The sequence below is a fragment of the Homalodisca vitripennis genome, chromosome 7 (genome assembly GCF_021130785.1).
Source record: "Homalodisca vitripennis isolate AUS2020 chromosome 7, UT_GWSS_2.1, whole genome shotgun sequence".
NCBI classification, from domain to species: domain Eukaryota; kingdom Metazoa; phylum Arthropoda; class Insecta; order Hemiptera; family Cicadellidae; genus Homalodisca; species Homalodisca vitripennis.
Window position 1 is genome coordinate 5,707,266 of NC_060213.1, and position 14,151 is coordinate 5,721,416.

The following is a 14,151-nucleotide window of genomic DNA, read 5'->3' on the forward strand; positions in this document are numbered from 1 at the left end:
TAGTTTATGGAGATTCTTACATAGAAGTATGGTATAGGCAAGAAATATGGTAACCTACATACCCTCGTAATGCGCCTAAGAGGCTCACGAAGGAACGATTATCGATTATCTCAGGAATGTTTGAATGTGATAGAAAAAAAACTTGAATATAGTGTACCGTTTTTCAACAGGAAATTGCGTGAGTAGCCGCGGGCACTGCTAGTTTAATTATAATTCTATGTACAAACGGGTATTTTAAAACGTTTCTCTTATGATGCGATTCTTGGACTAATACTTAAAAATATATTTATATTTAGCAGAAACATGTGTGTGTAATATTATGACCCTAAAAATCTTTGCTTAGCAAAGTATATAAAATAAAAAATGTTATTGTTTTAAAGTTCACCTTAGTAACTGCGTTGAAAATAATATTTCCATTTTTTTTATTATGTTACTGAAAAAGTATTTGTTATGCCTTTATTTAATAATCGCTTCAAAGGAATATAATATTTAGAAATATGCAGAATTCTTGATATATATTACTAACACTTTACATAGCTCTCTCAATTTGAATAATAATTGTTTTATTTCATTTTATTATTTCAAAAGCAAGAAGCCTACAAATTATTTTTAACTAATTTTTTCATTTAATTTTATGCTAAAAATTGTATGCTAAAAGCTAATAGTTTTCTCTAAATATTCAAATTAAAACTACCACACAATCTATAGGAAATGTGCTGAACTAAATGACAGAATTTCGGGAGCACAGGATATTGCTTTTCAGGGATTTATGGGAGTTACCGTTCAGATAGCCTGTCATATTGACCCAGACATGTAAAGTTGACACTTTAGACTTAGCACGGCCCATAAGAACAGTTACCTGTTAAATAATCGTCTTATCAATATTTTTTAACGGTTTCATAATATTTTAAACCTATATTCGTGTTGTTATAAAACAATGTTAGATAGTTTATTACATTATTTTGTTATTTTAGACACTAATTAGGATTTTAACTGCTTTAGAGACGCATGGGGTGGGGCTTGGAGTGATTTTGAAATAATAATAGGCCTGTATTCATCCCAGGGACCCTAAGAATATCCATACACTAGATGGACTTCTAGTATTGTTAATATATAACCAAGGATTTGGTTGAGTGTCTAATCAAATAACTTTAAAAACATGTATATATGTCTCACTGTCTCTATCTGTATGTATTGGCGTACACACGATATCTTGAAAACTAACTAATCTATAGATTTGAAATTTTTTAATGGAGTTTCATTTATAAAATTGTAATACGAATGTGATAAACGTGCATAACACTCCTAGAGATTTAGCTAGGTGTTAAAAAATATTCTTGAACTACTTTTGCGGGTAACGACTAGCTAATAGCGCATAAATATGTCTGAAAACGATCTAATAGGCGGCGTTCAATCATGTTCTATTTTAATACAGTTTGACACATATAGCTTAGCTATATAAGGAATAGGGAAAATAATAAAGTGACATGAAATTTTAAGAATAGGCAACAAGACGTGATTTAAGCAAATTGTTACGTTGCAGTTCACACCCTAGCTCACCGTAATTTTTATTTTGAGAATATATCACGTGGATTGATATATCGGTAGATAATATCAGTAAATTTAACTTTGGTTAAAAAATATAATTTTTTATATCGACAAGAATAACTTGTACAATAGTGTAGGTCCGAGCCTGCCATATTTCTTGTAATCTTAATGAAGCCTGTTACGCGACGCACGGTGTGGCTTACTAATATCGTATAAGATATTTAAAAGAAATAAAAAATATTTAGATTATTTAATAAAAAAACGTTTAAAATACAATGGAGCGAAATAAACTGATTATGATTCCATCTATACACTTCTAGTCTTCATTTCTTGAACTTCATTTCTACGTATCACTAAGACACAAACATAGAATTTACAAATTGTGGAAAAATGATGAAATTTCGTCAATTTATTTTCTGTATAATCAACAGTTAGTGGTAAAAATAAGCTATATCCTTAAAATCGGTTATTCTAGTTCAGCGAAACATGTTACTCAACACGTAGTTTGGCGTACTCCTATTTTTTTTAGGACATAGCGTGGGATAATGGGAGACGTAAGATAGCCAAAATACAGTTCACCTGGGATTACTTACTGATGATCAGTCTAGCATACAATTATTATTAGCAGAAGTTGAGGTAAGGCTACTTTGATGTGCGGCGTACTGATGCGTGAATTTCATTATGGAGTTCGTTAACATCATAATAAATATTATTAGGTAAATATAGAAAACTTGTGTCGTTATTACGTGTATTTGTGAAAATTAAAAAAATATAAAACGGTAAAAAATTATATTTTCTTGGTATTGCATTAGTAAAGTATTTATTTTCTGTGCTTCTTATTATAGAAGATTGTGATTTCTTTAATTAGACAATTATCACACAACAGTGAATTGTATATTTTATCATCTTATTTTATAGATTAATCGATAAAAATTCATTACTTTAGAAAACAAAATATAGTATTTGTAACGAAACCTTCTTTGTAAGGGTTTTAAATATTTATAGCATTGAATTAAATTCGTGTGATGACACACTTTAAAGGATACATTTTCCAGTGTTTTAACAGCCATAAATTTCAATCTATACTGATATTAAATAAAAAAAACTACATTCGTACACTTTAAAACAAAAAGCTGAATATGAAATTAAATCTTTTGTAGGTCCGTTACTTTTGCATATTGTTTTAATATACAGAATATTAAGACGTATATATCTATATATTATATGCCATGATACAGTCAAATATTAACAGCGGATTTTATGTTTAAGCAGTAACAAATGCAAACTTTTTGCACATAACATCTTTTAATGCAGTAAAATTACACAAGATCTGTTTATTTTATTTATAAACCTTACCTTCTTCTGGGTTATTCACGGTAATAAATACGTATAAAGGTCTTCTTATTAATTTTCCCATGACATAACAGTTTAATTTCTACATTATTACGGCTATATATTTCCTCTGGTAAACGATTTTCACCGTATGCTCTTGAAGGCCCAATTCTTCACTTTCCGTCTGATTATGCCCCTCAGATCGTATTAGTCTATCGGATTATTTTTCTTCATGTTACTGAATATAAATTTATATGGTTTTCCCTCTGAGATTCTCTTTTTTTAACCATTTCCATGTGATTTTAAAACGTTCATTTTCTACGCTTAACTACGTCAGGATTAATTACATGTACTTCAGTAAAATTTACGTATATTTATATCAAAATTGCCAATAAACTAGATAAGATAACGCGTGGGTTTAGAATAAAAGGGTTCTAACTGACATTTTTTCATAAAATGAGGTTTTGGTGTAATAAGGTTCTAACTGACAAACTGAATGTATTCTAAACATCTGTTTTGGTTTATGTCAGCTGATAATTTAATAATAAGCAAAATAAGATAGTTCTATCTGCTAAAGTCACTCTTTTACAATTGAAGAAGGTTCTAACTGCAACTTACAACCATATTGGTCCCAAAAACAAATAGTTTTAGTTCAATAAGGTTCCATTTGCAGATGGAACCATGTTATTTAAATGAATTATCTTTTTCAATGCAGTAAGGTTCTATCAGCTGATGTAAAAGCCTGATTCAATGTATTAAGGTTATTTTGCTTGCGGTTTTCCTAGAAACTGTAATATTATTTATTGGGATGTTTTATAACTAATATGAGTTCCATAAACGATAGTGAAATATTAGAGGCACTAGATGATAGTGAAGATCAGTGTGCTCCAAGAAATCAGAGTTTCACTTCTGACAGGTAAGAAATCTAACCTAAAATAACCCATACTGATGTTTTGCTCTAAACCATTAACATAGATAAAACAACATTAAAACTGGTAAATGGCTATATACCAGAATCCAAATTGAATGCTAAATTTGTGTATTTTATTCAAATAGCTATGATTTTATCAATCAAAATTTCTATTAAAGTCTATAGTGTTTTCATTTGGTTATAATTCCATTAGTTTTATTCATGTATGTTCTGAATTTTTTCTTTGATTTTAGCAATGCTGGTTCAGAGAGCAATCTTGATCAATGTGTAAACAACAACTATGTTCCTACAAAGGGTGATCCCAATGAACAAGGAGATGACATCCAAGATGAACAAGTAGAAGAATATCCCACTGAATGTGTAAACATACTAGATCCAAGTAACTCAGAAATGTAAGTCGTGTTAATATAGGATTTCAATAATTTTCATGAAATTACACAAACAGTCCAAATTCAGTACAAATTAATTATTAACTCCTATTGAGATAACCAATAACTACCTAAATATAGATAGGCTATTTGTAAAGAATAAGTACGTATTTGCATTTTCATGTTCTACGCAATAACCTACCTACCTAGGTTGTATTTATAATCTACCTAATCTAATCTGTGTTCTTTATTCCAGTAATTATGGTGCACACAATAACCTTGAGCAATATATGGAGGACATCCATGAAGAAACCGCAGAGGATAACCATGACATCATAGAGGACAATCATGATGAAATCACAGACAACAACCATGATGAAACCACAAAGGATAATTACTATGACCAACTGGCTGAGGACAACCATGATCAACTCGCTGAGGACAGTCATGACCAACTCGCTGAGGACAACCATGATAGGCAACTTTTTATTGATGAAGGGAACATTTTTATAGTCATAACAGCAAATCAAAACTGTGACGAAGTGCAAGAAGACTTTTTAAATGTACTAGATGGAACTGTAGTTACAATTATTGAAGAAGATACACAAAGCATTAATGAAGGTGATTTTGTCACAGAACTTTCTTCTAATGAATCAGTACAAACTTTGGTATTTACTCCGGACAAGTCTCCTCACCCTACTCCTGAGGACGAACAAATTCAACAGACAATCACTGAAGGCACTCCAGATGATATTGACAGCTTGCCTGTCCAGAAGAAAGCCTAGGAAAAGATTACAAACTCCAGATAACTGGAAAATAAACCAAAGGAAAAGAAAACACCAGGCAGGGGAAGAATATATCAATCAAAAAGGTAAACTAATTCATAAGAAAGAAATTAAAACAAAAAAAGACTGCCTAAACAATTGCAAAATTCTTTTGCAATAAGAAGATTACTTGCGATGAAAGACAGGCAGTATTTAAGGCTTTTTATACTTTAAAGACGCAAAATGAGAAGTACATGTTCTTAAAAAATCTTACTGAAAGATCGCTAACAGCCAGAAAACAAAATAAAGGTGTTGAAAACTCTGTATCAAGACGTCAGTTTTCTTTTCGATACTATTTTAATATTAACAATGAAAGAATCCAGGTTTGTAAAACCTTCTTTTTAAGCACTTTAAGCATTTCTCAGAAACCAATTTATAATGTCCATCTTAAGAAAGACCCTGAGACTGACCTACCAAAAAATGACCAAAGAGGACATAACAAAAGTACTGTGATTCCTGCTTACGCTAAAAATGATGTCAGGATACATATAAAATCCTTCCCAGTTGTGGAATCACATTACTGCAGAAAGAATTCCTCTAAACAGTATTTAGACAGTTCATTAAATATTATTTCTAAGATGTATTCTCTTTTTGTTGAAAAACATCCTGATACTATTATTAAAGAGAGTATGTATAGGAGAATATTCTTAACAGAATTTAACATGGATTTCCATTTTCCAAAAAGTGATCGCTGTGACACGTGTGAAGAGCACAAGGTGAGTCTTAAAGAGAAGTTGCCTGCAGATTCAGAAAAATACCAACTTCATGTAGCAGAGAAAAATGCTATGCGAGAAGCAAGACATAAAGATCGTGAAAACTCTGATGCTACTGTATTAAGTTTTGACTTACAAAATGTAATTACTTGCCCAAGAGCTGAGATTAGCAGTTTTTTTTACTTTAGTAAATTAAATGTTTACAACTTAACTGCCCATTTGAAAACAAAAAATGGTAAGAAAGTTTACTGTGCTCTGTGGACAGAGGTAACAGGTGGTCGTACAGGCAATGATATTGCCAGCGCTGTATATAAAAATTGTGAAGAAAGTTTTGCTAGATTTTCCAGAAACCGACAACTTGATAACTTGGAGTGACTCATGTGTTCCTCAAAACAGAAATCAAATGATGACGGGGGCTATGATGCTGATTCTTAAAAACAATCCTCAACTCACATCGATTACAATGAATTATTCAACACCTGGTCATGGAGCTGTCCAAGAAGTAGACAACATTCACAGCCACATTGAAAAAGCGTTTAGTGGTACTGAGTTTTTCTCGCCTGTAAGTCTGATGAGAATTTTGAAAATTGTTAACCGGAAAAATCCTTATGTTGTTTTGCAGATGACAGAAAATGACTTTTTGGACTTTGCAGCATCCAGTAAAGAGCTCAATATGAAACTGATACCCTTTACACTTATAAGTTCACTAAAACTATCCCAAGTCTTTGGATTGGTTGAGTATAATGAATTACATGGGCAAGAAATGAAGCATGTCAACATTAAACCAACTATGAGAACATCAAAAAGAAGAAAGACTTCAGAAAGATTAACAGAATATATAAGCTATGAAGAACCTGGAACAGTACAAGGCATTATAAAGCTGAAGCCAGAAAAGAAGAGGGATTTAAAAAGAATGGAAAGATTTATGCCTATAGTAGATAGGGAGTATTATCAAGTAATTCTTAATGCTCACTAAACATTGTGTTGAAAACTCTCTTAGAAATATCATATTTTTATTTACTGTTTTCACAATCCAGGTGTGATAGACATAGCACTTAAGTTAATTAGTGCAGTTTTGTAAATTTTTTATACCGACATTGTTAATAATAAAATTAACTATACTAATTGTAGTTTTTGTTTATTTTGTTTACCTATTCAAATATGATGCTCTGGTGTTATAAGATTAGAAATTAATCTTATGACTGAAAGGTGGAAAAAATAATATTGTGATTTCATTTAATTTAATAGAGTTCTAAGTGGTACATTGAACTGTCTTACATTAAATGATTGCTTATATTTTAGATTAATATAGTTCTAACTAGTAAATAGAACTTTTTAAATAAGCACATAAAAAAAAAGTTAAATAAAATAGTTCTAACTACCTCTTGGAACCTTTTTATGTTATATTATTAAAATATTAAAAATAATAAGGTTCTAACTGAAAACAAAAGTTTAATTTTTTTAAAAGAACTTTAATCATTTACCACTAACTAATTGAATAATTCAAAACTTTTAGATGATATAGCATTTAAAAAAATCTACAAGCAAGTTATTTGAGCCTGAAACAATTTCAAACCGATATGTCAAATCTTTGATGCTCCCTCCTGAAAAATTTAGGATTGTGCACTTAGTACCCTTTTATTCTAAACCCACGAACGGTCAAGGCATATAGAACCTAGTTTTGTTAGAACAATTAAGGTGCGTTCTTTCTTTACGAATCCATTAATAGAGACTTAGATATCTGAAATAACATCATAAATTCTATGCCAAATGGCTCTCAATATGTTTTCTTCCCTGCGTTTTATGTCTGTCAAGATTATAAGTAAATATTATTTTTTATTACAATTTCGGTTGTCATTATGTAGAATGTAAACATATAATAATGCATAAAAACATGCCTTAAAGTATTTACAAAACTAAACACTGACCCCTCTCTTAAAATGAATCCAATAAATTTAAAACCCAAATGATAACGACCTGTAATGTAACAATTTGACTATCACTTTCTATATACTGCATTTTATCAACCTCCCTTACTTATCCTGCTATTTTAAAACACCCTTGCGTTAAAGTTATACAATTTGCACGATCGAAGTTCATTCCATGTTACTGTCTTTCCGCAATTAGGATCTCTTTTTTAACGGTCGGAAAAAACACATGGTTGTTACGCTCGGATATTACACATTGCTGCATATGGCTGGAAAATACTCAATAATATGTTTATCTGTCCTTAATATGAGTGCAATAACACGTTTAATGGCAGAGGCCTTCACTAAACCCTTAATCTGCTAAGTTTGATTTCGAAAAGAATATCTTTACTAGGCTTAACATTTCCTTTTAGAATTTCATTCCCTGGTGAACTCAATAAATCGATGGACTACTAAGGCAAGAACACTTGAAATGGCGCAGGGCTTCACTATGCCCTAAATCTACTAAGTGGTATTTAAGTGAGATTCTTATTATTATGTATTAAATCTTGCTTCTAGAAATTCATTCCCTGGCGGATTCAATAAATCGCTGGAGTACTAGTGCAAGAACACTTGTAATGGCGCAAGGCTTCACTACGCCATTAATCTACTAAGTGGTATTTAAGAGAGATTCTCATTATTAGGTATTAAATCTTGCTACTAGAAATTCATTCCCTGGCGGACTCAACAATTTGCTGGAGTACTAGTGCAAGAACACTTGTCATGGCGCAAGGCTTCACTATGCCCTAAATCTACTAAGTGGTATTTAAGTGAGATTCTTATTATTAGGTATTAAATCTTGCTACTAGAAATTCATTCCCTGGCGGACTCAACAATTTGCTGGAGTACTAGTGCAAGAACACTTGTCATGGCGCAAGGCTTCACTACGCCCTTAATCTGTTAAGTAGTATTTTAAAAGGATTCTCATTATTAGGTATTAAATCTTGCTTCTAGAAATTCACTCCCTGGCGGACTCAATAAATCGCTGGAGTACTAGTGCAAGGACACTTGTCATGGCGCAAGGCTTCAAACGCCCTTAATCTGTTAAGTGGTATTTTAAAAAGATTCTCATTATTAGGTATTAAATCTTGCTTCTAGAAATTCATTCCCTGGCGGACTCAATAAATCGCTGGAGTACTAGTGCAAGGACACTTGTCATGGCGCAAGGCTTCACTACGCCCTTAATCTGTTAAGTGGTATTTAAGAAGTATTCTCATTATTAGGTATTAAATCTTGCTTCTAGAAATTCATTCCCTGGTGGACTCAATAAATTGCTGCAGTACTAGTGCAAGAACACTTGTCATGGCGCAAGGCTTCACTACGCCCTTAATCTGTTAAGTGGTATTTAAGAAAGATTCTCATTATTAGGTATTAAATCTTGCTTCTAGAAATTCATTCCCTGGAGGACTCAATAAATCGCTGGAGTACTAGTGCGGAACACATGTAATGGCACAGGTGTTTATTACGCCCTTAGTCTTTTAAGTGTGGGTTTATTCTGGGAAGCGACTGTGCTTCTTACCTCTTTCATATTGAATATCCAATCAGTTCTAAGTGTATATGTTATTTATAATCTGTATAATGTGGAAATCAAAATTATTTTATACGAGTAAGAAGAAGAGGTTACGTTACTGATTTATTTAATCTCATTACAATTTTTAAATAAAAAAAATTACGGATAAAATAAATATCAACATTTCTTAATATTGATGTTCTTCTATTAACATTCTATGAAAAAAATTACCTTGTTCTTAAACTTATAAAATGCTTATACATTATTATTTATGTAGATTAAAATGAGTAAAATATGAATTTTAGTGTTTATTAACTATTCCTCATATTTACGCTTTTACAGTTCTATTGAAATAACTAACCTTATCAATACCTAATTTTTAATGTTTATTTTAAAGTAATAGATTTCTTTAATATTTTTACAACATTCTCCTAAATGTAGGAGATATTTATCAATTACTTAGTTCAAATAATTTAAAAATTAACAATGAAATGGTTTGTTTTGGTAGCATCCCATTTAACATCCCTGAGAAATGAATGTTTGTAATTTAAACCGGAAATCTATGACATACCGTTTTTGTATATGTGCTCCAAAACTTTACAGTAATACAAAACACACAGATTAAAAATATTATTAACAGCACTGCCGTCTGTGAGGTAACGATTTATAAAAAAACATACTGTCAATAAGTTTTTCTGGGTCAAAGTAATAAGTTTATCAGTTTATTAAATTTTATGCAGAGGATTCAAATATCGGTCTGTCAGATTATGTCCACCCGTCAGTTCAATATTATTTGCTAAGCCGCTCAAGTGACTTTAAGATTAGTGCATATATTTAATTCAGTCTAAGAAAAAGATCATTGATTTTCATGGGAATACCTTCCATTAATTAAAAAAATATGTAGTTATCTCTAGAGGGACTGGAATGTTATTTAAAAAGATTATGCCAGCAACATGGTAAGTGCTACTTTAATATAAATATAAACGGAGGAAAGGCGCTGTATAAGGCATAATTTAACGAACAATCTAATAAACGTAATCAGGTTCATGCAGCTGGAAAGGCTATGTGATAAATCCTGTAGGAAATGTAAGATCAACTGGACCTGAGTATTCTCCTTACTCTTCACGTCCCTGGGTTTTTTGCTCCTCTTTTATTTAATTAAAATGTAGTTTTTAAGAGTTGGAGCTGTAAATCTTTAAGTGTACTTATAAAATAAGTTACTTACAAAATAACTTTTTAATTATAAAAATGATATGTATTTAACATAATATTAAGTACTTAAGGTAAATAAAAATTTCACTAAAAGTCTTTTTACTTATTGTCATGAGTGTGCACTTGGCTAGTATTTTCTACTTTCTCAGATAGACTTACGAATCTTTTTCATGTTCAATCCTCACACTAAAGATATTGCTATGCGAACAAGTGAATAGCATCTCTAAAGTTCTAAGAACGATTTTCCTAAAATAAAAATATAAAAAGTGTCAGCATCCATGAAGTTCATTTACCAAACAAATGTATATATATATATATATACATATATATATATATATATATATATATATATATATATATATATATATATATATATATGTATTAATATGACAAGTAGGCTATTATTACAAAATATAAAAACGCTTTTGCAGTGCTAAAGATACTTAATAAAAGCTTCATAATTAAATTTTAAAAATGTGAAATCGAAAAGACACACACTGTTTTAAACAATCAACAACGCAAATGAACAACAAGCTACAATTGGAAAGTACTTAATAACTTGTACCGTTGTACTGGCACATGAGAGGTTAGCTTTGAAATTTAAGTTTTGTGAAGATTCAAAAAAGAAACGAAAATCTTCTGAAATTAATAAAGTTCAAACTAAAATAAACTTCTTATTGAAAATAATCACTGGATTTAAAATTAAAAAAAAAACTTCTTGATGACTTTTAAGTTCAAACTTGCAATATATTCCTTACTCAAAAAAAAGGTACAAAGTTCTCACAACTTGTCTTTTATTCAATTTTTAAAATTCAAAACTTTCACAATCTAATCTGATCTGGTAATTCTTGACTTTAATTTATTTCCAAAATTCATGCTTATTCTGTTACTAATTTCTTTACTTTACTTTAAATATCTACAATATTTGTATTATAAAAATTATTCTGTGTTAGAGAATATTAGATATTCTTCAGTGTTAGAGAATATTAAAGATATTCTTCAGTGTTAGAGAATATTGAAGATATTTTTCACTGTTACAGAATTAAAGATATTCTTTATTGTTAGAGAATTAAATATATTCTTCAGTGTTAGAGAATTTTAAAATTACTTCTTTTCAGTGTTAGAGAACTAAATTGCTGAAAGCATCTGTAACAACTAAAAAAACTCTTTTAGTATTTTTTACATAAAATTATATACATGTTCTCACTGCACCAACAAGCTTTATATTGCACAGATAAAAAGGGCAAGTTCCTAGATTCCCATTAAATTTAATTTTCACAATAATTCTTTCTCCAAGATTATTCAAAATGACTAAGAATGAATATTGACTGGACTCCAGTTAAAAGTTCACTTACCCGCAGGTTCGATTACGATTATCAAGAAACAACTCTAAACATTTTCAAAGGATTTAATCGTTAACACTACTACAGATCAACTGAGACGGGAGGTACGGTACGTCTACCTTACCCCGCCTCACAATTTCATTATCAAACTCTCCCATATGCGATGCGCGCCTCGCTGATAGAAGGCTTTTTGTACTGTTCAGACCTTATCATTCTTCTGGGCCTATTCCTTCCACCGGTATTCCAGTTAGCCAAAAATTACTATTTAATACAATCAGTAAAAACTGATTGGCTATACTATACACTATTGTACTTTAATATAATATAAGTAACGTCACACAATGAGAACTTGAAGGTAATTTACAGTAACTATCGTATTTAAATAGTTTTTTATATATCGTGGTGTATAGATATATCGACAGAAAAAAATATTTGAAGCGGGAAATGGGTAACTTTTACAGTAAAATGCCATGTCTTGTCTAGATCCAATCGGAAGGAATGGCTTCCTTTATATCTCAGTCATAATATCTATAAGAAGAAGTAGCTAGGTCTGTTACAAGCTCTTTTAGTAAGTGTGTGTAAACGAAGGTACTCCCTCATGTTTAAGATAGTAAAAGCACTTAACACTAATTTACGTCTTCTCACTAAATTCAAAGTCCGCTGAAATCAAGACTTATCGATCCACCCTCTTAGCACAATAGGTCGACATTTGGGGAACATGATACAACACTTTTAGATTTATAGGGTTGCACATATATGAGTGTCACAGCGGCTTTTGCCATACTCAGTTTAGGTTCAAACGGATAATTCAGCCCAGCTTGAGGTAGAGACTCTTGGGATTTAGAAGTGATACCGTACTTTTCGTACAAATTGACATCTTCTAGAATGAAACACTCCAAACCTTATCTTACAGAGCCATCGCTTTAACCCCAAAATTATAAGACATCTTCAGTTTGATAATTCTAAATGAAAGTCATAATTGATAACTATCTTTCTTCTGCTAAGTGAAAGCTATATTTTATTTGCAGTATTTGTTCATATAAAGAGTATTATTGTTTAATATGTCTTGATGTTCTTAAGACACCAAATGTGTTAACATGTAAACTAATCTTTGTAGTCCTTGTCTTGTTTCGCAAAATTAACATGCTAAATCCTTTAATCCTATTATCCTTTTAAGACATCCACTCGTAATAACAAACTGTAAACATACAGGGTGGCTTTCGTGTATTAGCTTGGATAAATAACATCATTGTTTGAAAGTATTACTTAGTACAATACTTTAATAAAACCTTCTCTAAGGCAGTAATCGGATAATTACTTCTAATACCGGCTTTAAATGGAAGAAGCAGTAACAGAGAGTGTAAATCCTACTATAAAGACAACATAATTGATATAATGCCAGTTTTCCCTCCTTATATAATCTCCTAATGAGGTTGCCCTACACCTAAAATCTATTTGTCCTAAATATCCTGTTCCTTCCACACTCCTTTCCAGGAAGCCACAGAAACATGCTCTTCAGAATAAATGTAATTGGTCATTTCCTCGTCTGTAAAAAGGTTTTTATTGTAATATTTTGTTTGAACAGTATTTTATTGTCGCAGCTTAGTAATATTTTTCATTCGCGGTATTTGCCCTATATGGATGGAAAAATTACTGCTTCGGAAAAATATAAAATACTAGGGAATATATGGATTAACTTTCACAAAACCAACACGAAGTATTTTAATATCTACCTCTATCAAAAGTTTATGTAACGCATGATAATTATGCAATCAAATGAGTAATTAGTAAGAATAGAAGATTAAATTTTTTTATTATATTAATAACTAATAATTATGAATTTAAAATATTCATTTATGTTCTAAAAGTACATATGTTATATGTTTCATATTTTTTTCAAATGTGTAAAATTTAAAGGTAGGAACTCGTTTTCAAATTTTACTAGTCGACCAATTAATAAAACGTTAATATTTGTACTGCGAAAACGTTTTATAAATAATACCTATATTATACACTCCGTATTCATGGTTTGTAAACAACGATCAAGTAAAAGGAGGTAACAATACCATAATTATAATAACTCAGTCTTTTTAAATGAGAAGGCAACATTGTTGTTGTTTGAATGAGACACACAATTTTACTTAAACTGTTGTTTCGTCATGCGTTCCACCCGGGTATTTGTCATATTGAAATCAGCTACTGTTCAATCATTCCCAAATACACGAATGTTTATGTTACATTTAAGGAAAATATATTATAAACAATTCATGTAAAATATGTGTATAATTATTTTAATACACTTATATGCGAAATACGTACGGATTGGATTGATATTAATATTTTACTATTAAATAGAATGCATTTATGTTACCAGGATAAAGTATAACGTTATCACAATTTGTC

General features: G+C 30.7%; 1 protein-coding gene across 1 annotated transcript; it reads left to right on the forward strand.

Annotated features, from left to right (window-relative positions):
• The first annotated feature begins 3,303 nt into the window (after positions 1–3,303).
• Positions 3,304–4,964, forward strand: LOC124366494. Its single transcript, XM_046823082.1, has 2 exons — positions 3,304–4,203; positions 4,436–4,964. Exons 1-2 carry the CDS (start codon positions 4,013–4,015, stop codon positions 4,962–4,964), a joined length of 720 nt encoding a protein of 239 aa, XP_046679038.1. The 5' UTR covers positions 3,304–4,012.
• Positions 4,965–14,151: the final 9,187 nt, after the last annotated feature.

Coding starts and splice junctions, on each gene's coding strand:
- LOC124366494 (XM_046823082.1), top strand. CDS start 4,013: ATGTATGTTCTGAATTTTTTCTTTGATTTTAGCAATGCTGGTTCAGAG. Junction 4,204..4,435: donor GATCCAAGTAACTCAGAAAT/GTAAGTCGTGTT, acceptor TCTTTATTCCAG/TAATTATGGTGCACACAATA.